The 24823-nt window shown below is 42.3% G+C and overlaps 2 protein-coding genes across 4 annotated transcripts in view; one reads left to right on the top strand and one right to left on the bottom strand.

Annotated features, from left to right (window-relative positions):
• Positions 1–20753, top strand: part of LOC138772710 (heparan sulfate glucosamine 3-O-sulfotransferase 3A1-like) — a 68099-nt gene extending 47346 nt beyond the window's left edge. Inside the window, exon 2 of the mRNA XM_069953308.1 lies at positions 20117–20753. Coding sequence (XP_069809409.1) covers positions 20117–20738 — 622 coding nt within the window. The 3' untranslated portion in view covers positions 20739–20753. The remainder of the gene's footprint in view (positions 1–20116) is intronic.
• Positions 1–24823, bottom strand: part of COX10 (cytochrome c oxidase assembly factor heme A:farnesyltransferase COX10) — a 343376-nt gene that overhangs the window by 296217 nt on the left and 22336 nt on the right. For all 3 annotated transcript variants that reach the window (XM_069953299.1, XM_069953300.1, XM_069953302.1), the window contains exon 2: positions 3910–4050. The gene's annotated coding sequence lies outside the window, so the exon portion shown is untranslated. The remainder of the gene's footprint in view (positions 1–3909; positions 4051–24823) is intronic.

The following is a 24823-nucleotide window of genomic DNA, read 5'->3' as shown; positions in this document are numbered from 1 at the left end:
TCTTCTTGTGACTGAATGATGATGTCACAGAATGACTGCAGTGAGGCCACGCCCCCTGCCTGTAACAGGGAAGTCTGTGGGAGGGGGCGGGGTTACTGGGGAGGTAGAAACAGCATGCTGTGAGTGTGCACCGCAAAGACTACTGGGAAATGTAGTCTGATAGCAGTGCATGGGAAGAGGGACAGCAGGAGATACAGAGCTGGTGGAGAACTCTATCAGAGGAGTGGGGGCAGGGCTACTGTAAAACAACAGGGGGGACATAGGTAAGAACCTTGCACTATTTGGATTTTTTTTTCATCCGGCGTTCCCCTTAAACAACAACTATCTCATCATCTAAAATACATAAGAACACATATCATCCCTTTTTTTAGAGCTAACGGTATAGCAGAACCTCGGAGGCCGGGGCCGCACACAACCCTCCAATCTCATTATCAATTTAAGCTTTCCAAATGAAAACACATAAAAAATACAATCGCTAGAATATCTGCAAATACCAAGGAGATAAAAGCAAATGAAGGAAAGAAAAAAAAGAAGAGAAAAAAAATCACCGGAATAAGGAAACCTAATTAAACATATGTCTAGGATTTAAGCGGCGGCAGCGGTGCGGTATTGAAAGGAATCGTTCCAGTAATTTAAGGTCAGGGAAAACTCCGGCTTAAGACTTTACAACATCTCAATTACTGACACTAAATATCCCATTCTGCGCTGTTATAGCAGTTTAGTAACATTCAGAGCCGTCCCTGGGCAGCAATAATATAGCGGAAGTATAATCGCTTTATATTGGTTATATTAAGTATGGAACTGGATTCACGTTTACGGTTTCGTTGCTAAGCAAACCAACAAGCCTTTATAAGAGAGCTGCGGTGCGACCATCAGAGTCTTCCCGGTTATCTCAGCAGGAAGCACTGGTGATTTACATTGGGGGGAATACACATTGGCTAATAGGCAGCGGCAGAGCTTCCCTGGTATCACAGAGAATAAAGGGAATATTACACCAACATGATTTCAATTTAATTTGGCCAATAATTCTATATCAGAGGCCGAAAAGAATAAATCTACTGTTTATAATTGTTGCTTATACATTATATCTGACTTCTCTGAACAGATGGGGACCCAGACGGCATATAAAGACAGTGGCTGCCAGGTCAGTGTATCTAAACCTTTACCATATGCAATACTAGGTGCTAAGCCAATGTACCTGGTTCTCTACAACAGTATGTGATTCTGCGTATCCAAGACTTTCATGGATGATGCTGCCTGCTGGGGTGACATCGGGGCAGGGGCAGTTAGAGTATAAGGGGACTTCATGATGTCTATGGCGATCCAATGTGGTCGAGAAGAGATGGTGAGGTGGACAGGAATGCATGTGGCTCTCTAAAGTCTAAAGGTGGTCATACACATAAGATAGACAGCAAATGAATGCCTGTTTTTCTGGTGGCGGTTTATCGCCCAAAGAACAAAGGGATTAAAATTTGAAAATCAACATATAGCACCCTTCTCTTCTCTGACATCTGCCATCAGGGGAAAGAGTGCAGAGATCCACACATATCTAAAGTATATAGCTAGCTTAAAGGAGAAGTCCCTTAAAAGTTATAAAAATCCCCAATATACACTTATTACGGGAAATGCCTATAAAGTGCTTATTTCCCTGCACTTACTACTGCATCAAGGCTTCACTTCCTGGATAACATGGTGATGTCACTTCCTGGATAACATGGTGATGTCACTTCCTGGATAACATGGTGATGTCACTTCCTGGATAACATGGTGATGTCACTTCCTGGATAACATGGTGATGTCACTTTCTGGATAACATGGTGATGTCACTTCCTGGATAACATGGTGATGTCACAACCAGACTCCCAGAGCTGTGCGGGCTGTGGCTGCTGGAGAGGATGATGGCAGGGGGATGCTCAGTGTCCCTCCAGTGCCCTGTGTCCCTCAGTGTCCCCCTGCCATTATCCTCTCCAGCAGCCACAGCCCGCACAGCTCTGGGAGTCGGGTCATGACATCACCATGTTATCCGGAAAGTGACATCACCATGTTATCCAGGAAGTGACATCACCATGTTATCCAGGAAGTGACATCACCATGTTATCCAGGAAGTGACATCACCATGTTATCCAGGAAGTGAAGCCTTGATGCAGTAGTAAGTGCAGGGAAATAAGCACTTTTATAAGCATTTCCCGTAATAAGTGTATATTGGTGATTTTTATAACTTTTAGGGGGGCAACACAATACTTTAACAAAAATTTTCGCCGGACTTCTCCTTTAAGGGGATATTCCAGCTTAAAACTAACTTGTACTGTATCCATAGGATATGGGACAAGTAGAAGATCACAGGGGGGTCCAACCTCCGCACCCCCCCGGCAATCTCGGTTTTCTCCGTACTTGTCCTCTATCCTGTGAAAAGGGGACAAGTTAGTTTTAAGTTGAAATACCTTTTTAAAGATATTGCTGGTTTGGCTATCTATATGACTAACAGGCTACAGTGCATTGGGCCACATACAGCCACCTCCCCTGTATGTAGCTGCAGTACAGGATTAGGTAGAATATAAGTCCCTCACCAAATTTGTTCCCCTAGACCTTCATCCCTGCTCTTGCATTTACACCTCAAGTATGACACTGGAATGTTAAGTTAGGGTGCGTTCACACCTACAGGATCTGCAGCATATCTGCAGCAGATTTGATGCTGTGTTCAGTTATTTAAATGAAATCTGCTGCAGAAAATCAGCTGCAGATCCTGTAGGTGTGAACGCACCATTAAAGGGGTATTCCAGGAAAAAAAACTTTTCCCCTATTCACAGGATAAGGGAAGAGTAGATCTCAGGGGTCCAACCTCTGTACCTCCTGCTGATCACCGCATCGGGCCCCGACTTCTGTGTGATGAATAGAGCCGCGGGTCCGGTACGTGACCCGCGGCTCTTTTCATTCCTATGAAGCGCCGGAAAGAGCCGAGTATGCTGGAAGAGCCATGTACTCAATTCTTTCACCATCCACTGGTGTAAACTGCCCACAGCAACCAATCACAACTCCTCTTTCATTTTACCAAAGCTGACCCCTGATTAGTTGCTGTGGGCAGTTTACACCAGTGTATATTGTACACCCTTTGCATTACTTATGGTTGATACTCACTTAAAGGGGTACTCTGGTCAAAAAAAATCAGATCAGCTGGTTTTGGAAAGTTATACAGATTTGTGAGTTACCTCTTTTTAAAACTCTCAAGACTTTCAGTAGTTATCAGCTGCTCATGTCCTACAGGAAGTGGTGAATTCTCTCCAGTCTGACACAGTGCTCTCTGCTGCCACCTCTGTCCATGTCAGGAACTGTCCTAAGCAGGAATGGTTTTCTATAGGGATTTGCTGCTGCTCTGGACAGTTCCTGACATGGAAAGAGGTGGCAGCAGAGAGCTCTGTGTCAGGGTGAAAAGAATACACCACTTCCTGCAGGACATACAGCAGCTGATAAGTACTGGAAGGCTTGAGATTTTTAAATAGAAGTAATTTACAGATCTGTATAACTTTCTTATATGCTAATGTAAAAAAAAACTAAAAGTCTGAGATTCTTCATCTAGTTCTTGATTGTAGTGGTTCATTTTATGAAGGTTAAAGAGACCAGTAATATGGAAATCTATCTTGTAGGCAGTGCTCCGTGGGGAAAAAAATATGAAGACGAACCCCCAGCTCTACAATTATGGAGGCAGCTTTGGTTCAGTTCCCTTCTTTCTGGATTAGAGCCTCTTTGCCTATTAATATACTTGCATACTCCATTAATATGAAGCAACAAATAATTATTTTTCCTGTCAAAAGTTCCAAAGAAAAAAACAACAACTCTTCAGATCAGTGGGATAAGACGTAACATGTGGCCATAGTGCTCCCATTATACCATAAAAGAAAATATTGTTTTTACCTTTCTCGTGTGTTTTTACGTAACTATCTTCGATCAGCAGCGTTTTCTTTCCTTTTTCCTGTTCCTTAAGATTTTCTTTTTTTTCTTTCCCACTCACGTCCCTAAGAAGCTGCCATTTAGCTGCCGGAGTCCAGGCGCAACCTGTGGGTGTGAGAACTGATGTTATCGTGTATTTAAATAGGGCGATTATGCCAAATATTTGGAAAGGGAGATCTATTACCCGTAGTATCGGGGGCCCGTCTCCCGGGTAATGAGGACCCTAATGAATTTGTCTTTAAATCAGTTAATGGATTATCGGAAGGTAACATAACTCCCGCGCTGCACCAAAAACATAGGTCAAATGTGGAACAGGAGAAAAAGAAGGAGTAAGATATAATCCCTTCCTGCTAAGGTTTGGGGGTTATCGCCTCGGACTGAGAAAGAATGTAGCTTTTGTATTTTGTTGTTCAGTCGATAAAAGGCAGCAAGACTCGGTTCATGGAGAAGCCTGCCAATTCTTACATTCATATCCATCTCCTCACACACGGTCACTGCCCGCTACTTGGAAGAGAAATCGAGACGCTTTTGAAGTTCCTTAAGGATACAGTAAAGGCAGCTATTCAACACGCCTCCCACCCACCGAGATTCTTGGAAGCCAATTTCAGCGGGCTGTAACAAGGCTACTTTACACATCTAATAGATCAACAGCAGAGCCGCCAACGAGTTGATCTTCTAATACTGCGTCTATCTTTATGGTGAACTAGAAAATGTACCCGGTGCCGCCTGGGTATGAAGTGTCAATGTGATGCAGTTTTACTCATGGCCGGGCGAGATTTCCTGCCAAATAAGAGAGTTTTGCAGGAATTTTGCCAAATTGACGTTAAAAGATGTTGTCCAGGCAAGATCAACTTTTAGGGAAAAGTAAGAGATTGCGGGGGGCACGGGCCCCGGGCTACTGTGTTCTGTCAGTGACCTGGTGCCGGGGGGAGCTGAGTAGGGGGGAGCTGAGTACAGTGCTCTTCCAGCGGGTCTCATGCTCTATTCATAACAGGCAAGTCGGGCCCGATATGGAGATAAGCAGGACGTACGAAGGCCGGACCCGCCGCAATCTCTTACTTTGTTCATTTTGCCTGAATAACCTCTTTAATGAAGATGTAACAGTGTCTTAAAAGCCAAGGTGTCAGTTCTGATCTTGGTTTCACTTATTGGGTCCAAATATTTACTTTTCCCCTATCCACAGGATAAGGCAAAAGTAGGAGATCGCTTGGGGTCTAACCCCTGAACCCCCCCCGTCAATCTTCATATCAGACCCCGCCAGCTCTGTTATAAATAGAGCCCTGGGTCGGCATGTGACTCACGGCTCTATTTATTCCTATGGAGCGAAGGAAAGAACTGAGTACTCAGGAAGAGTGCTGTACTACTGTCTTACTATTTTTCTTCATTGAATAAAATGTCCTGCAGAACTTTCACCATTCATTGGCAGTAAGCCTTTAGCTTCCCTGCAGCACCCCCACAGGAGAGACTGAGCATTACACCGTGTTCATTCAAATCAAAGGGTGTCCTGTGTCATGCAGGACATGATAGGTCCTCCAGGGCGAGTGACACTCTTTGTAAAGGCCCCATACACTTTATACAAGGATGACACTAGATCAGCCTGTAGTTGATTACAACACTGGACCCATCAATGCAATTGTTGCACTAGTATCAATATAATGTACTGCATTCATAACCAAGTCCTCCGCTCCAATCCCCTACACATAAAGTTTTTTTTTTTTTTATTAAAGTCCAGAAATTTCTCTCTTTAGATGAAAGTAGTTGGGAGCTCTCAGAATCGGCTGGGAATATTTGTTCTCGACAGTCAATCTGATTGGGAATCTTTGGAGGATAAGCGGAAGGGCTTTGAATATACTTTTGATTGCAAAATTGTTGGTAATCTAAAACTGATTTCTCGTGCCTACCTCTCATCATAGCCATTGCGCTTTGTAGATATTGAGTTCAAAGTTCCGTTTCACATCATCCTGCAATAAAGCACTCAATGGGGAGGAAAGCAGGATGGAAAGAGTATTCATGTGCGAACAAAGGTACCGTGCCATATTTGTGTCCTCGCCACAATTAGTTACAATGAGATTTGTCCCCATGCCTGAAATGTAAATTGGATAATTATGGCATGTGTAAAGACGGGTCAGAATTCTCATCATTTGGCTCAAAGACTTGGTTTTATGGCAGCGAATTGGACCCAAGTGGCAAATATACCATCCTGCTGACTGAAAAACATCAAGGACAGCCATTAGGAAGAGAGTCATTGTAGTATTGCAGGTATCTATCACATAGTCTGTAAGGCCTAACAGGGGGGCGCAGGTGCCAAAAGGTTCAGTCGCAAAAAATGTATCAAAACGAGGTATCCAATGGAACGGATAAGGACCACATACATAGGGGGCCAAGTTAGTATGGCCATATCCTGCTTTTATATGGGCCAAATGACTATACCAGCTTTCTCTCGTAGAGTAGATGGGAGGGGATGGGGTAACAAATGCAACCTGTCCTTTCGGAGGATAAAGGGGATGATGGTTTAGACCAGAACCAAGAAAGAGAGTGCTATTCTGACTGCTTGCATAAAGACCCAGCATATCCCAGTGCTATATACCCCTTTAAAGCGACCCTGTACCCACAATCTGACCCCCCAAACCGCTTGTACTTTCGGATAGCTGCTTTTAATCCAAGATTTGTCCTGGAGTCTGTTTAGCAGGTGATGCAGTTATTGTCATAAAGAACAACTTTTTAACTTGCAGACCCGTGTCAAATTGTCGTCGCCTTGAGTGTGTATGTCCTAAGATTGCAACGCCCCTCCATCCCTCCTCATCACTAGGAACGCCCCCAGGCAGGATTTTTCCTATTCCTCACCTGTCTGAACACTGCACAGGTGCCTTAACGGTCTGACTCATGTGCAGTGTTCACACATGTGATGAATAGGAGAAATTGTTCTAGGGGAATTCCTAATGATGAAGAGGGTGGGGAGGAGGGACGGAGAGATGGTGCAAGCCTGTGGCATGGGAGCTCAAGTGCTGAGGCTGGCTTCCAGCTGCTCCAGTCACCCGGCCACTGCCTGTTCTGAGACTGTGCTTGAGACGTGACTTTTCACCGGGTATGTCTTTAGATTGGTTTATTGAGAGGTTTGCTTCATTACTTGCAGGGAGGGGGGGGGGGGCGGGTGAGGAGCAGACACGTCTTCACAGGTAGACTACAATTGTTTCTCGCAATGACGCGCTTCTTCCGGTCTACGTGCACGTGCAAAGCGTGCACGTGCAGGGAAGGGGAGCCATGGAACGGCCCAGCAACCCCCATGTCACAGGACCTGACCCAAAAAGCCCCACCAGAACCCGGCCAGCACCACCGGCGGGGGAGGCTGCCCCCAAACGACACAAGTATGGATAAGGTATTACACTTAACACTGCTGCTCTCACAGACTGGGGAAGACATAAGGTACTGACATGTGAGCACTATAATACTGCCCCCTATATACAGGAATATACTACTATAATACTGCTCCTATAATATAACTACTATAATACACAACATGGAGAGAAAGGAGCGGCTGCACATCCCATCTATGGCTGACACTAATGCCGCTAGGCCTATTTTAAAAATCAACACCAGGGTGTCGGTATATAATTTGATCAAACCATAATGCCCCGTGTACCAAGTGCAGGTCCCCTAGTGTCAGCCATATGTGGGATGTGCGGCATATGTCCTCTCTCTCCATGTCAAGTATAACTACTATAATACTGCTCCTATATACAAAAATATAACTACTATAATACTGCTACTATATACAGGAATATAACTACTATAATACTGCTCCTATATACAGGAATATAACTACTATAAGGCTGGGTTCACACTATGTATATTTCAGGCAGTATTTGGTCCTCATGTCAGGTCCTCATAGCAACCAAAACCAGGAGTGGATTGAAAACACAGAAAGGATCTGTTCACACAATGTTGAAATTGAGTGGATGGCCGCCATATTACAGTAAATAACGGCCATTATTTCAATACCACAGCCGTTGTTTTAAAATAACAGCAAATATTTGCCATTAAATGACGGCCATCCACTCAATTACAACATTATGTGAACAGAGCCTTTCTGTGTTTTCAATCCACTTCTGGTTTTGGTTGCTATACAGCCTCACAAATACAGCCTCAAATATACATAGTGTGAACCCAGCCTAATACTGCTCCTATATACAGGGATATAACTACTATAATACTGCTCCTATATACAAGAATATAACTACTATAATACTGCTCCTATATACAAAAATATAACTACTATAATACTGCTCCTATATACAAGAATATAACTACTATAATACTTCTCCTATATACAGGAATATAGCTACTATAATACTGCTCCTATATACAGGAATATAACTATTATAATACTTCTCCTATATACAATAATATAACTACTGAATAAACGGATGTTATTTGCAGCGATTCTGTGGTGAGTGCAAGCTCTTTTCTCTTTTTGTTTGGATTATACCTATACTGTTTTAGCTTTTTGCACCTCCACGCTGCACACCGTTGCCTAGAATCTTCATTTGGAACTATCCTAGCTCATGGGTATAGAACAAACACTGTATGAACGTTGGTGCTAACTCGGATCTACTTTCTACATTGTTATAACTACTATAATACTGCTCCCTATATACAAGAATATACCTACTATAATACTGCTCCTATATACAGGAATATAACTACTATAATACTGCCCCCTATATACAAGAATATAACTACTATAATACTGCTCCCTATATACAGGAATATAACTACTATAATACTGCTCCTATATACAAGAATATAACTACTATAATACTACCCCTATATACAAGAATATAACTACTATAATACTGCTCCTATATACAGGAATATAACTACTATAATACTGCTTCTATATACAAGAATATAACTACTATAATACTGCTCCTATATACAAGAATATAACTACTATAATACTGCCCCTATATACAAGAATATAACTACTATAATACTGCTCCTATATACAAGAATATAACTACTATAATACTGCTCCTATATACAAGAATATAACTACTATAATACTGCCCCCTATATACAGGAATATAACTACTATAATACTGCTGTTATATCTTTTTCTATTGGTGCCTAGCTATAAATTGCCTTGGGTCCTTGTAATAAGTGGTAATAATGAATGTCTGATTATATTAGTCTATGCCCCTCAGAATACTACAAAATGTTTCTGCAATCCGCTTTTGAGGCTTTACTCCGTGAAGGGATCTCCCAGGTTGGCACTTCTGCAATATGTCATTGTGTGATGATGACACATTGCTCTTCATTGATACTGTAGTATGACTGTAAAGGGCACGGGGTTAAACAAGGTCTTGCAGAGTCACAGGCCCACACACCCTTCGGCGGACAGCAGCCTGCTTGCAGTGGATTATTTGGCATCACGGAAGGAGTGGGGGGGTGGGGGTTGAGGGAGTAGAAAGCGATCATTGAAAATGATTAACGGATCAGCCAGCAAATAACTAAACAAGACTAATGCCGGCCTGGCATCGGCGGAGACATCTGTATCTCTGTACACATTTCACAGAAATGAAAGAGGGCCAGCGGATGTGTGTATAGGAGCCTTACAGGGACTCGCAATGTCATCCAGATTTCATAAATCAAACAAAATTGCTTTAGAGAAAAAATAGAGACACGCTCGTTTTCAGAGCGGAGGTCAGAGTACTGTGGCAGTGCTGGAAATACATTATACTATTATGGCTGCCAAATATTTATTAAAACTTACTTCCTGCACCCCTCACATTACGCCGAGCATTTCTAATAATTTTATTTAAAGGGAATTTACACCCTAATACTGTTTACCGTGTCTCTTCTGCGGCACAGACTTTACTTTAGGTGAAAAGAGACTTTGAAGGTTCCCCATCCTTGTAATAAGTGCAACATGATACTGTTTATATGTGCATTGCACAGACCTCTGTTTACGTAACTGTATGGACTAGGCACATGGAAGCAAGCGCTGACCACCGGTCATCTTATATAGCCAAGCAAGGAAAGGGTTATGCTAAACACTGAGCTGCTACCACTGTTGCTGCCACTGTTGGCCACAAGCTAAAGGGAGGGACTTCAGCTGTCATTTGCCCCCAGGACAACCCCTAAAGGGTTATCCCCACCTCCCCTTTAAATCTTGAGCAATGCGTGAAGGTTACTGCACTTCCTGAGTTCCTTGGTGGGTAGGCTCCTTCGCTGTGATTGGTCCTCTTCACCAGCAGCACTAGGGCTGGCATTATGGCTGCTAGCCTGTGCTCTGCTGTTCTGTGCTTAGCTCATCTACACCAACTCTTTACAGCTCAGAGCTGGGAGCTGTCACTGTGATGGACTACTGCAGATAAGGTGGCCAGCAGGGCAATCTGTACACACACTAAGGGCTCTATTACAAGGGACGATTATTGTTTGAAAAAGCATTAGGTCGTTCGGATTTGAAACGATAATCGTTTAGTTTAATTGCAGACGATTAAATGACCAACTAGAAATCGTTGGTCATTTGATAGAATTTGGACCCATTGTTATTGTTGACCTCTTGCAAATTGTTCGCATGTAATAAGACGTCGTTTGGTCGTTCGCAGTAGCGCCGAACGCAATAGCGATGACAAGACGACCGCAAGAACGATCATAAGTAACGATCATCGTTTCGTGTAATTGGGTGAACAATTTCAGGTTGTTCACCATATCGGTCGTTTGAGATCGTTTATCATCGATAAATCGCTTTGTGTAATAGTACCCTAATGTTGGCTTTGGGCAGGGAGTGAGTCATCAGCTTGGCCAGGCCACTCCTGATCACAGTGGTTGGAAACCTAGACAATCAGCCATCAACACATTAGAGAGCCTAGAAGGGAGAAAAAAAATGTATTAACCAATTGCAAAGTTTCTTAACTTTTAATTACCTAATGTTTTAGATATAGTTATGAAGTTGGTAATACCCCTTTTAGGCAGGGGTAAGCTAACGTTATATGCAAATAAGAGGGAGAGAGACTAAGATAGCCTGGGCTGTGTGCTGGGCTTACTTGAGAGAATGGTTTTTTAGGAAGTGATCAGTCATCTTCTGCTCTTCTGTGCCCTTGACAACCCCTTTAAAGGGGGTATTCCAAGTTACTTGTTCTTAATCTAAAGGATAGGGGCCAGGTAAGAGATCACGGGGGACCCATCCTACTTACCCCGCCAGCGATCCTTTGTTTTGAATAGCGCTGCGGGTACAGCAAGGGACCCGCGGCTTTATTTATTCCTTTGGAGCCATCGGGAAGAGCTCAGTGCTGTACTTGGCTCTTTCTGGCGGCTCTATTCATACTCTTTGGAGGCGCCAGGGGAATGGGGGTAGGAGGCCGGACCCACGGGATCTCTTGTCTCCGATCCTGTGAATAGGCGTCAAGTTATTTCATTTTGGAACACCCCTTTAATTTGTCCTGATCTAGCTGTTACTTGAGACAAATTTCCCCTGACAATGGGCAGTGAACAAAAGATTGCAGAGAAGGGACACATCTAGTGTATACCCATAGACTTTATTTTTCTGGGCTAAGGAGTCAATTTGGATTCACAAATTTATCAGGAATCACATGGTTTCTAACATTAAGGTGTGTTGTTAAAAATGGCAGTGACCATAAACTTGAACTCTGTGGTTTTTCCATTGGCTGTGAAACGGCCTCATAAATTTGCAGGTAAACAGATGTTTTAACTACAAAATGACCTGCAAATTTGACTTATGTCCTTTGAGAACAATAGGATCAGGCACTTGAAATTCAATGTGCCCGATCCTTCTCTTTCCCCAAACATCTGCCATCGGGAAACATTTTTTTTTCCATTTTTTACATTGCGGGCTAAAAATGGATTTCCATCCGTTTCACTTCAGTTCCCCAACTGGGACCTGTATTTCTAAAGAAAACTACAAAACTAACCCCAGGAAGGAGCAGTGTGAATAGGTGACAAATACCCTTTTATACATGATGATAAACATAATTTAATAATAGAGACTTAGTGTTATGGCGTGTGTCTCGCCTAAGGATGTCATGTAGAAACCATTGTAATCATCGCCAACCCCTTTACGTGCTCTGCTGTCATTTAAGGAAGGTTAATGTGCAGAGCTGGCTCGGCGCCGTAGGCACAAGATCCCATAATCCTAACAAGTGTCACATACTGTAATTGATTGATCAAATCTAAGCTTTGCTAATGCTTTAAACACCCCATCTGTTCTCCAAGACCTGAGCGGAGGAACGCACCGGCGTCTTACGCCTTCCAATTAGCCAGAGCAATTTCACAATTAGACAATTGATTTAACGATGGATTATGTCAGGCAGGGAGGATAAGCGCTTCTAACGTCAAGAAGAAAATACGGTCCTCATATGAGAAGTCATTAAGAAAGGGGGGAGAGTTAAAGGAAGAGTGACGCAATTTGTTGGCTGTTATATAAATCCGGGCCCTATGTATGGATGAACCTGGAGATTACAGATACTTTATGATTGTTTGATTCTAACAAAATATTTTTATAATTTTTTATGTAGTTACATAAAAACATGTCTATCAAGTTCAACCAGGTGACCATGGTTTCTATTCAAAAATATGGGGTCTAGCCATTGGGAAACCCAATGTTCCCTGGAATGTGACAGCTTTAGGGTGGTATTACACGGGGCGATTATCGTTCAAAAAGTTGTTAGATCGTTCGGATTTTAACGATAATAGTTTAGTGTAATAGTCAAGCCATGTATAAATGGTTGCTCTACATTATAATAATTGAGATCCTCATAATGGGATAGCTAATGGGATAGCTATTACGTGCGTAAATGAACCCAAACGCTCGACAGGTAACTAAAGAAGTTGGATGCAGCCCTAAGGCTGCCTAGAAGACATGAATACAACCTATGGCCTATGGCTGTATTCATGTTCTACAGGACTCCCTAGTTGCATCTAACTTCTTTAGCCACTTGTAATCAAATGTAGAGCATTTGGGTTCATTTACGTATGTGCCAATGTGGTGTGCCCCCGAGGTGTTATGTCAGAGGCACAGCCGGTCACTTTCTAGGTGGTGAAGTGGGACGCCAGATTTATAGTGGTTGGCCGAGATACAGCCGAGCCCAGTGATCTTATGTTGTGACGCCAGTGCCGGTTGGGCACACAGGTATGGTGTCACACCTGCTTTTAGTTGAAAGGGCCAGTTGTACCTTGTTCCCCTGTGGACAGTGTCCTACCGGGCTGCTAAGGGGTCCCTTGGGTTGATATCACAGTGAGCCAGAGTGGTGTAGTGACCCTCCCGGACTACTGGAACTGCCACCAACAGAAAGGGGAAATGTCCCAAGGATGTTATATACACTGTGTTGGTGTGAGGAGAAGAATCACAGAGTCTCACTGAGTTGCATGCTGAGAGATATAGAGAATCAGAAGAGCAGAGAGGAGGATGTCGCGAGAGTCCCAACCCAAGTAGTAATGTGCTCTGCAGGGATGTTTGAGGATGAGGTAAAAGAATACTTAGAAGAAGAAGAGAATATTTGTGCCTGTGTTTTAACCTTTGGGTCTTTGCACCACCTAATGCCCTACCAGTATCGGGGGACCCGTCCTAGAGGGTGACACAAGGCCCCAGACCTTGTTACCTGGGACGAGCGAAATGCTGAGGATTTCCTTCTGACAACCAAGTTTACCCTAATAAATTATGCAATACATTCACCAGAGCCCAAATACTTTATTGTAATTACAGGAGCTTCAGAAAAGAAATGAGGCCTCATAGCAAAGACTGACATAGGCCTCCTGTTATGGCATCTGATTTTGACACCAAATGTATTTTCCTTTGCTTTCAATGACCCTTAGGTCAATACCCCATCCCTTTATTTACTGATGTGTCAATGCTCGGGGAGAGCATGGTCTTCTTGTATATAATGGATACCACCAAAAAAATACTTCCTTCACATGGAAGAGATATTTGAGCCCACTACAAATAAATTAATCATTGAAAAAACTTTATTTGACATAATTATTATACACAAACATGATTTAAAACCCCAATAACTAGTTTAAACATACAAGGAGGAGGAATACAAAAACTGACAATACAAACAAAGGGAAGGAAACCTACACGGTCCATGCATGGAATAGTTGGAAGGAATTAAAACATGTTTAAGCCAGTTAATAACTTGTATTGCAAAGTGCAATAGTGCAAATGTGCAATAGACAAACAAAAGGCGAAACATGTAAGAATAAATCACAAAAAAGACATAATTCATACATGGTTAAAGTAATCTGAACTGCTGAATGTAAATAATAAAGTGCATATAGTGCTCAGTATTCACTAGCAGTCACTTCAGATAAATGCCCCATGGTAATCAAATGCCCTAAGTTAGCAATTAAATACAAATATCATGCATGCATGCCGTGCGGTTCCCTTACCCACAGAAACACCCCAACGCCGTTTCGGTACACCCTTCGTCAGGAGGTATATATGTATATATTGTATATAATGGAGTATACTATACAATAGGAATACTGATTGCACCCTGTTGCAATACTCTGTCTTCTGTAGATCGCCTACCAGTAACAGCTGGAGTCTTTGAGCTTTTTTATAAAGGAATCGCTTGTTTGGCACCACACGAGGTCATATAATGACACCATGCAATATAATATTTTTTATAAGGCCTCCGAATTTAGCCACAAGGGGATGAAAAACATCCAATGTCAGCAGGGATATCCCCCTGCTACCGCCCCCACGATACTCTTGTCACCACAGTGACAGAAATTTCGCTGGCCGCAATTCTGCTTGATCTGGACGGCGCTCCCCTCTCGCTTCCCTCCATTTTGGCTCTTCTTATATTATTGCTTTATTCAAACATCAATAATCTGGCAAAATTGACAGTTATTATTATACAGCAGCCAGTAATAAGATTTTGATAATGTGTCTTTCCTGTGCAATAACCTTCCCAGATTGCCTCTTGCCAAATCATTATTTAGTATTTGTTTGCTTAATTCGTTCAGCTGCTGCTACGCGTCACCCGGGCGGCCGGCACCCCAGCTGCCATCGAATGGATTAATCCCTGTGCAGAAAGACGTCAGCTTGAGTGGAGTTGTCAAAACGGATGCAGACCTTCGCCTTTATTTACCCTGACTGGCAGTCAAAGGGCGAACAGATTATTGAGGTCTCTCCTATCATATTGCAGACGGTTCAGCAATCTGTAGCCTATAAGTGATGGCATGTGGCAGATTGTGTGCACAAGTGTACAGTAATGATTTCAAGACATAAGGGTGGGTGGTGTGCCTGGGTGGCTTCTTAGAGCACAAGGAGCTTTTGGAGGCCTTCATTTTCCACTGTGCACACAGCTACAATTATTACTAAAAAGGATAAATCAAGATATAGAGATAGATATAGAAAGGAAGGTAAGCAGATAGAGAGGGATTGATCATTTCCGCACCCAGCGTTAAAGGTTTTTGAGCAAATCAGCTGATAGGTGGGCATAGGGGAGCAGCAAGGTGCGGAGGGTCGTAACCTCACCGAGCACCAAATTTATTATAACTTACCTCTGCAAACAAGTCATAATGAAAATCTACACCATCTCCAGAGTGTATCAGTCTCTAATACACCAAGTATACTGAGAGGTGTGCACCATACAATAAATAGGGCATGGGACATGGGGGCAGGGACGTAGATAAGACTGGGGTATGGATATGCCACTTTTGATAAATCCCACCTCTGTAGATTCTACTTTGTACATTCCTGATAGGTACAATATATACTAGATAGATGAACAGATATATATCATGTATATATGATTGATGGATGGATGGATAGACTAGGTAGATAGATAGATGGGCCAAGTTTGATGGCAGGAGGAAAAAGGAGAAGTTTAGCCTGGGAGAAGACGATCCACAAGGGCCTTCCAGTTCCAAGCGATGACTAAAGTATGCCTCCGGCTCGGCCTAGAGTAGTTGCAGTTTTCAGATCATGGATATGTTACAGCTTTGTATCATTGTAGTAATGAAAGGAGAAAGACAAGCAAGAAAGTAAAAACTTGTGTGCAGATTAGAGACATGCACCAATGGGAGACTTGACTAGCACAAAAAAACAATTGAAGAGTACCACAGAAAGCTACTGTTAGGATTTCTGTACATAACAACCACTCAGGCAGGTTGCAAGGGGCGCACCGGCGGCGTCCATAGCAGCCAGACTGCTTCTTGTTTTCTGCTCTGCTATTCCTTGATGTAGCAGTGGCCAGGGTGTTACTCCCCCGGCCCATTAGCATTAGGCATTTGTGATCTCAGTGATTTTGATTGACAGCTGACACTGCCAGTAACTGGGCCAGGCTAGGACTCCTAGTTCCACAAATACCTGCACTTGTATCAGGTCCAGTGCCTGTGATAGAGCCTAGTAACCCTAGTGTATCTTGAGCTAGCATTCCTCTGTCCTGTTTATCCTGTTGTCCTGACCTCTGGCTACTGGATCTCGACTATTCTTTTTGGACGCTGATTTTGTACCCGAGTATACCGAACGTTGCTGACTACCGTTTATTGTGTGTATTCGTCTTGTTTTGTGGGTTTCACTTTACCGCAGGCGAGGGAACCCTGCCAAGTTGTCCACTGCTGCCTAGGGCAGAGTGCGGCAAGCAGGTAGGGGCAGCTGGGGCGGGTGTCAGCGACAGGGACTGCAACGTCTATTTGTCTTCCCAGTCCCCGTCCTAACAGCTACATAGTTAATATATTGGGAAACCCTGCTCCATCCTACGCAAAGCCTCCATCTTGCAAATGTTACCATTTTGCCAGTTTACTCTTTGGCTCTTATTTTACGCTAACATTATGGGCACACCAACCACAACCCTTATTCTATCACTTACCAGTGCTTTCATCACCATTGCTTCTAGATAAATAGATGATCCATTTTGCAAACTTGTCCTTATGTAAACTCTCTCTCGACAATATATGCAACAAGACAGTAGACTGTCTAGAGGGTGTTCATCACAGTGTGACCAGGACGCTGGTCCTGGCATTTACTGCTTTCCTGCTGAGAACTGACCAGAGGTGATCGCCCCATTGACTAATGGCATTATTTAATGGCGAACCAGAAAAAAAAATTCAGAGGAGCTGTTATTGCACCGCAGGTCGTCTTTTTATGTGACCTTGTCTATTTATGATCATTAGTATGTTCCTTAGGCTGGACGACGGGACCTTCCACATAATATAATTATTACAATTTTTCGCATGGCATATGTGATTGTTTTTAATTCTAACACAAAGATCCTTTTTGAAAATGGCACATCAAATTCCAGCAGGCTTTTTCAAAACAGAACTTGGCAGAACATGTTGGGACTTGTAGTTCCTGGGCGGCTGGCAGAGGTCCTGACGCTGCAGCTCATTGAAGCCTGGTTCACAGCATATTTTTTGTGTAAGATTGTCATCAGGCGGTAATATTTCACCAAGATCCCGAGAGGGGCGATTGTTTCAGAGACAAATTAGAGCTTTGTAGCATTAGCAAATTGGTGTAATTATCGGAGGTGCCCTGGGCTCCGGGTGTCAGCTCCAGTTTGGCTTTGTTACTTGAAGTGCTAATTGTCTCTTTAGAGTCACGAGAGGGAGCTTCAATTCTCTAGTATGTTGGAGCCAAATGCTTCCACTCACTTTACCATATCTACCACAACGGACGAGCCATAACTTTGTATTTTTGCAGAAATGTATACTTTGTTTTTCATTTTGTAGATGCACCTTCTGACTTTTTACTTTACAGTGTGGTACATTATATCCTCCCAATTGTACATGAGGTAGTTAGTAAGGCTGTGTTCACCCTACCATCCTCTGCTCTGTTCGGAGTGATAGAAGTTGTTTCACCTAAGGAAAAAACATACCTTCCTGACTCCAAATATAGAATGTAGTCATTCTGGCATCCTTTTAACTCTCTAAGGCTATGTTAACAGAAAGTTTTTTCAGCTCCATTTAACCCCTTAAGGTCAAAGCCTATTTTCGTTTTTGCGCTTTTGCTTATTCCATTTTAAGTTTAAAAGTCCATAGCGCTTGCATTTTTTCACCTAGAGACGTATATGAGCGCTTATTTTTTGCGAAACCAATTGTACTTTGCAATGACCGGCATTATTTTTCCATAACATATGCTGCGAAACCGGAAAAAAATCATTTGCGCTGTCAAATTGAAAAAAAACACGAATTTGTTTTGATTTCGGGGAGTTTTGCATTTACGCCGTCCGTCCTATGGTAAAACTGACTTGTTATGCATGTTCCTCAAGTCGTTACGATTACTATGATATATAACATGTATAACTTATATTGTATCTGATGGCCTGTAAAAAATTCAAACCATTGTTAACAAATATACATTCCTTAAAATCGCTCCATTCCCAGGCTTATAGCGCTTTTATCCTTTGGTCTATGGGGCTGTGTGAGGTGTCAGTTTTTGCGCCATGATGTGTTCTTTCTATCGGTACCTTGATTGCGCATATACGACTTTTTGATCGTTTTTTATTACATTTTTTCTGGATTTGATGCAACCAAAAATGCGCAATTTTGCACTTTGGAATTTTTTTGCGCTGACGCCGTTTACCGTACGAGATCAGGAATGTGATTAATTAATAGTTCGGGCGATTACGCGCGCGGCGATACTAAATATGTTTATTTATTTATTAATTTATATTTATAAAATGGGAAAAGGGGGGTGATTTGGACTTTTATTAGGGGAGGGGATTTTTTATTAATAAAAACACTTTTTTACTTTTTTTTTACTGTAACTAGAAGCCCCCCAGCAAAGATCGATTAGATCGGTCATAGATTACTATGGCCTGCTGCAGGCCATAGCAATCTATTGCCGAGCCGGGATCAGCGTCATTCCGACGCTGAGGCCCGGCACGGGCAGAAGAACGGATCTCCCCCCCGCGATCGCATCGCGGGGGGGAGATCCGTCCCACTAGACACCAGGGACGTGCGGCGCAGTGCCTCTAAATGCAGCTGTCAGGTTTGACAGCTGCACTTAGAGGCTTAATTAGCCGGCGCGGCAACGGGACCCGCGCCGGCTAATAGAGGCACTGCCCGGCTGCACGTGTCAGCCGGGATCAGCGCCGTTCAGAGCGGGGTCCCGGCGGGACCCCGCTCTGAACACCCCGAGCGGCACCATGACGTATCAGATACGTCATGGGTCGCTAAGGGGTTAAAAAGACGTAATTTAGCTGTCTGGCCCCCCTTTAGTGCAATGACGGCTGTTGGTAAATTATTCTAGTTTGGTTACTAATTGGCCTTTGGGTGTGGCTTAATTGAAAAGTCCATTAAATTTAATGTTAATGTTGATAATGTTATGTATCTACATGGTTTGGCTATGTTCACACAACGTCAAAAATATTGAAAAGGTGGCCGATTTTCATATTTAAAATAACATCCGTTTTTGCCGCGATTTTACTGACTGCAATGGCAATGCATTAAAGTCAATGGGAAGACGGACGTCCAATGCACACAATGCATTGAATAATGGACGTTTTGCCGCGGGCGTCAAAATAATGAACATGATCATTATTTTCGGACGTCTTTTGCAAACTTTTTTATTAGTAGTTCACACACAGTTTTTCTTTTGTCACCGTTCTGGGAGGCCAGACAGCTAAATGACGTCCGTTATTTTAGATTCAAAATAACGGACGCAACTTTAAACTGAGCTGAAAAAAACTTGTGAACATAGCCTTTATTAGTATACAACAAGTGAAAACAATGTGGTCTGAAACCAGAGGCGTAATCAATCCCATAAGATCTGTAATGCTTCATTTACATTATTGGTCTCCTACAACTGCATTGTCTGCAGGTTCTACAGTCAAAAGTGTTTTTGGAGATTTTTTTTTACCTTTCTCCAGGCCATAAGATACATACTGTCCAAGCACTTTCATAAAAGATCCACTAATTTTACAAACTATATTTTACCATTTAAGTCACTGCCAGTGTTGCCAGTGGCTGGAAGCGACATTTACTTGTCACTTGTGTATAACCTATTGAGGTCACTAGTGTTGGCAATGATCAGTCTTGTCCCTGATCACCCTCTTCCTCATATTCATTCAAGTCTTAGAAACATAATTGTCTATTCAAGGAAATACTTCTCCTAATGTTTTTGGCCATGGGCTGATTGTATGTAATGATATCCTATATTGGATTACCTTTACTAATTTCCTGTATTGTTTTTGTGCAGGGAATTGATGCCAAGGACACTAGACGGCCAGATCACCATGGAGAAGACTCCCAGTTACTTTGTGACCAAGGAGGCTCCTGCCCGAATCTCCGCCATGTCAAAGGATGCTAAGCTGATTGTAGTGGTGAGGGACCCAGTAACTCGAGTCATATCCGACTACACCCAAACATTGTCCAAGAGACCGGATATCCCTGCATTTGAGAGTCTGACATTTAAAAACAGGACTACGGGTCTTATCGACATTTCATGGAGTGCCATCCAGATTGGTATCTACGCCAAGCACTTGGAGAACTGGCTCCAGTATTTCCCTATGAGCCAGATCCTCTTTGTGAGTGGGGAGAGGCTGATCACCGATCCCGCAGGAGAACTGGGACGTGTCCAGGATTTCCTGGGACTTAAACGGATCATCACAGACAAACATTTTTATTTCAATAAGACTAAGGGTTTTCCATGCCTGAAGAAGGCCGAAGGCAGCAGTAAACCCCACTGTCTGGGGAAAACCAAGGGCAGGACTCATCCCAACATAGACCCAGAGGTTGTCCAGAGATTGCGAGAGTTCTACAGGCCATTCAATATGAAGTTCTACCAAATGACTGGCCATGACTTTGGCTGGGACAGCTAATAGTTATATGATATATAATATACAGCATATATTTTTTTAACACAGATATGTAAAGTAAATATTTAGCATTACGTCTTCCTGTTCACAAGACAGATCATGTGTATTGTGGCATATGAAAGCTTTTCTTTCCCGTTATATTTATGAAGTCTTATTTAATGACATCTTTAGTTATTTTTGTTGGTTTCTAACACGGTAGTACTTTTTCTTTAGCATCTTTATAATGACATGTCTATACAAACTGCTGTATACAAATTACCAACCCTTTTACTTGGCCTAATTGTGGCTTGTTATCCTTTGCTCCAAGTTCATTCTAATCCCCTGGGCTCATCTTCCACCTACACTACAAATACTCCCACCCGTCATTGATATTCGTAGAGAGAAAAACAACAACCCTATTAAGTGCCATTTTGTATCATTTCTATCCCACCAGTATCTGCAGTTAAGCTCAGTTATCCTATTAGTACTTGCACCATTTGCGCTAGATCATATGATTGGCACTGATCTGATCCCCTTGTGAATTTGCACTTTATGTACAGTCCATGCATTCCTGTGTATGGTGTTGTGTCATTCCTCTACCTAAATATCACAGTGAATTTTGTAAGTCAGACTGTAGTTACATTAGGTGTTCTAATCTGTATACTGCAAAAAAACAAAACAAAAAAAAAAAACATACATTTTTTGTTTACATATAATGGAAGCACCCATGTTGTAACCTTAAAAGGGGATATTTAATGAAAACTACCCCCGGCTATATTTCTTAGTAGGGCATATAGACAAAATAAATCAAAATTCCCTGTTTGGGAACCCCTCCTTGAACCAGAAAGGAGAACCCTTCTGACAAATTTGTGTCATCTGTATAGTACATGGATGGCTGTTTATGGTTGGCCACTGCATCCAGTCACCTGTTTTCAGTATTCAGGAAGAAGAACATGCGGTGGTCAGCTCTTCTGAATGGCAGGTACATTAGATGAGACTAGCCCCTTTAATATGAAACTTCTTGAGGATCCTGCCATTGGCTGTATTATGGCTCCAAAGTAAGGCAAGACATAGCTCACTATGTATAAAAGGCTATGCGCTCATAGTATACCTCTATATGTGATGCGATATTTCACCCTAGAAACACTGGTACTGGCAGAGAGTCCTATGGAAGCATCATAAATGATGCATAGAATTTCTCTAGCTTCGAAAATAAGACAGGGTCTTATATAATTTATTCTTTTTAAAAAAAAATGTCTTGTGTACTCATGGACTATATCTGTAATGTATGGAGAAGTCCATTTCTTAAGAAGAAGTTTGTTGATTATGTTCCCCCCTGCCTCCCGGAAAGTTATTTTCGCCGGAGTTCTCCTTTAAGTAAACAACACGGCTGCATTCACTGTATGTAGGAAATATGAACATTTGAAAAAAAAAAGTTTGAGGAGATCTTCGTGAAAGTTATTAGTCATTTCGAGAACTGTTTGTACTTGTTTGAGGCATTTACATCAAGTTTCGGATTTGTACCTCTCAAACATATCATTTAGGAGCATTTGTTTAACAATTAACACTTCTCATTATTCTGCCGAATTACCCACAAATAATTGTGTTTTCTCATTTCCAGCAGTATGTTTTGTGATTGCTTTATTTCAGTGACACATGCACTAAATGGCTTCGTTCATCTTACTGGAGAAATCATTCTTTTTCTCTCTTTTAATTGTCACCTCCTGCATTGCTGTGACTTACTCATAGGCTAAACTGAGCTTTAAAGGGGAAAAACTGCATTGTTTTCTTATTGTTTACTTTCTCCTTAAATGTACCAAAGCCCAATGTAAATTATCTGTTACGAATTGCCTTATGTACATACTAAGAAAATAAACTATAAAATGTCCTAATCAAGGTTTATGTCTTTGAGCATATCTCAAGTTTTTTTTATAAGGAAGTTTCCCACAAAGGATACATCCCCTCTCCACCAGAATAGGTTAGGTTCTCTCTCTGGGGTTTCCACTGATCACAAGAACAGGGATCTCATATGGCACCATCTTGGTCGGATATGCAGAATGTCTTCTCGCTCATCTAAGCACTGTGCTCCGCCATCTTTGTCTTGCCTATATAGAGTTGAATAAATTGCCAGCTCTGTTGTCCAACCACCACTCCACTGAAAAGAGGAGTTGGGAATCCCCTTTATTGTCATAATGGGAGTCCCAGAGGTCTGACAGGACAAAAAACAAACCCCAATCCAGTTCTGCAAATAATATGGAACCCTAAAGCAAGATGGAAAGAATCCTGAGCAATGGCGGACTCAGCCCTTTATGTGAATGGGTACCATGTGATACTATACTACTAATGCAGCCACTGCAATAACAATCGATCATGATCCACAATCTGGACACAAAAATTTCTCATATCCATTGCCAACTTTACCTTCAAGTTTATGTAGGTAAAGTGAAGGGGGTAACAATTGGTTTGTAACTTTTTTTTACTACTTTCCAAGCAATAGTTTCTAGCGTTTCCTAGGTGCCAATAATGGGAATAAGTTGATATACTGGGTAAGGTGGTATCGTTTGCACTTTTGCAGCCAATAACACAAATTTGTCTTGGCAAATGAAGAGTTAAACAACATGGGATTGTGGGTCACGGCACAGCAGTGTTCAACAACAATAGTTTAGTACAGAACATGTTGTAATAGGGATCCATTAGTCTGCCGATCACATTGCTGCCAGTAAATTGTTTTAATGTGCAAAAATTGTCAGTGTCTTATTACACGAGAAACTGATGTGATTTGCTTTTAGCAAAGTGAAGTTCTTAGCAAATCCATACAGAGTAGGACAAGTGAAACCCACAGGTATTAAGACTCCGGCACACCGACTCAGAACAGCGATCATCTTGTACACAAATAAATTGCTTCTTTTTTTTTTTTTTTAAAGAAAGTAAAAAAAAATACAATAAATAAAGACTTTCCAAAAGTGCTGTTGTGTCTGTAGGAAAGTTGGAAAGTTTTCCGCAGCTTTTACTGATAATTGCATGAGGAAAGTTTAATGATAATGAGCGACGAAAAGAGAAAAAAATACCGCAATTTGTGTCACTTTGTGTATTGTAAATAGTGGTGTTTTTTCTCTGATGCTTTTCATAGCCTAGAGATACAATAGGCAGCCATTTTGTTCAGTGTCAATGAAGATTACACAGCTACAAAAGGCAAGAGGAAAATTATATTTTGTTTGCATTGTTCACTGGTGTGCACCTCAATTTCTGCTGCGGTGCATTGAATTCTAATAGCGATAATGTAATCGGGTACTTTGTGGAGGTATAACTAAGGAGATGAATGCGTTGGCAGGGTTTGTCATAGACAAGGCAAAAAACTGTCCTATTTTCAATATATGGACTGGAAATTACAAAACATCACTTTATACAGTGATGTAGCTAGGATTCGTGGAGCCCCTTATGTCAGAACACTGGAGCAGGAGCAGGTATTCTTATTTTAAAGTATGGATAATAGAGCTATTCATCAGAGCGCCCACATACCGTGTTTCCCCGAAAATAAGACAGTGTCCTATTTCTCTCCCTCCGGACCTCGCCGGAATACTCACATCATTGTGAGACAGGTGTAGCGGCGGGTCCTTGCGGCGGGTTGTGCATTGTGTGTCGGGTCCTTGCGGCAGCAGCATTGTGCGTGCAGGACGGCGGCAGTGTTGTGCATCGGGATGTGGAATGTGCAGCGTTGTGTGTCGGGACGCGGGGCAGATGTTGGGGGCCATGGTCCAAGCTGTCTGCAGCACCAACAGTAAAGCTCCAGGGGGGGATTAGGTGAGTCCTGGGTGGTGGTGGGTGGCCTTACTTTCGGGGGTGCCTTATTTTACACTATAGGGTAGAGTAATAGGGGTCTCTTATTTTTTGAGGGTGTCTTATTTTCCGGAAAACACAGTAGTAGTGTTAGACAGCAGAAATACCAAGCTTCTCCAAAAATAAGTCTTACCCTAAAAATAAAACCTAGCTTTATTTTGCAGGCTTTTTTGGAGTAGGCATGAAATATAAGCCCTGCTCCAAAAATAAGCCCCAGTAAGCTGACCAGATCCCTGATCCCAAGCATCAGCTAATCAGGGGCAGACTTGTTA

Source organism: Dendropsophus ebraccatus, chromosome 14 (genome assembly GCF_027789765.1).
Source record: "Dendropsophus ebraccatus isolate aDenEbr1 chromosome 14, aDenEbr1.pat, whole genome shotgun sequence".
NCBI classification, from domain to species: domain Eukaryota; kingdom Metazoa; phylum Chordata; class Amphibia; order Anura; family Hylidae; genus Dendropsophus; species Dendropsophus ebraccatus.
This window is presented reverse-complemented; position numbering and strand designations above follow the sequence as displayed.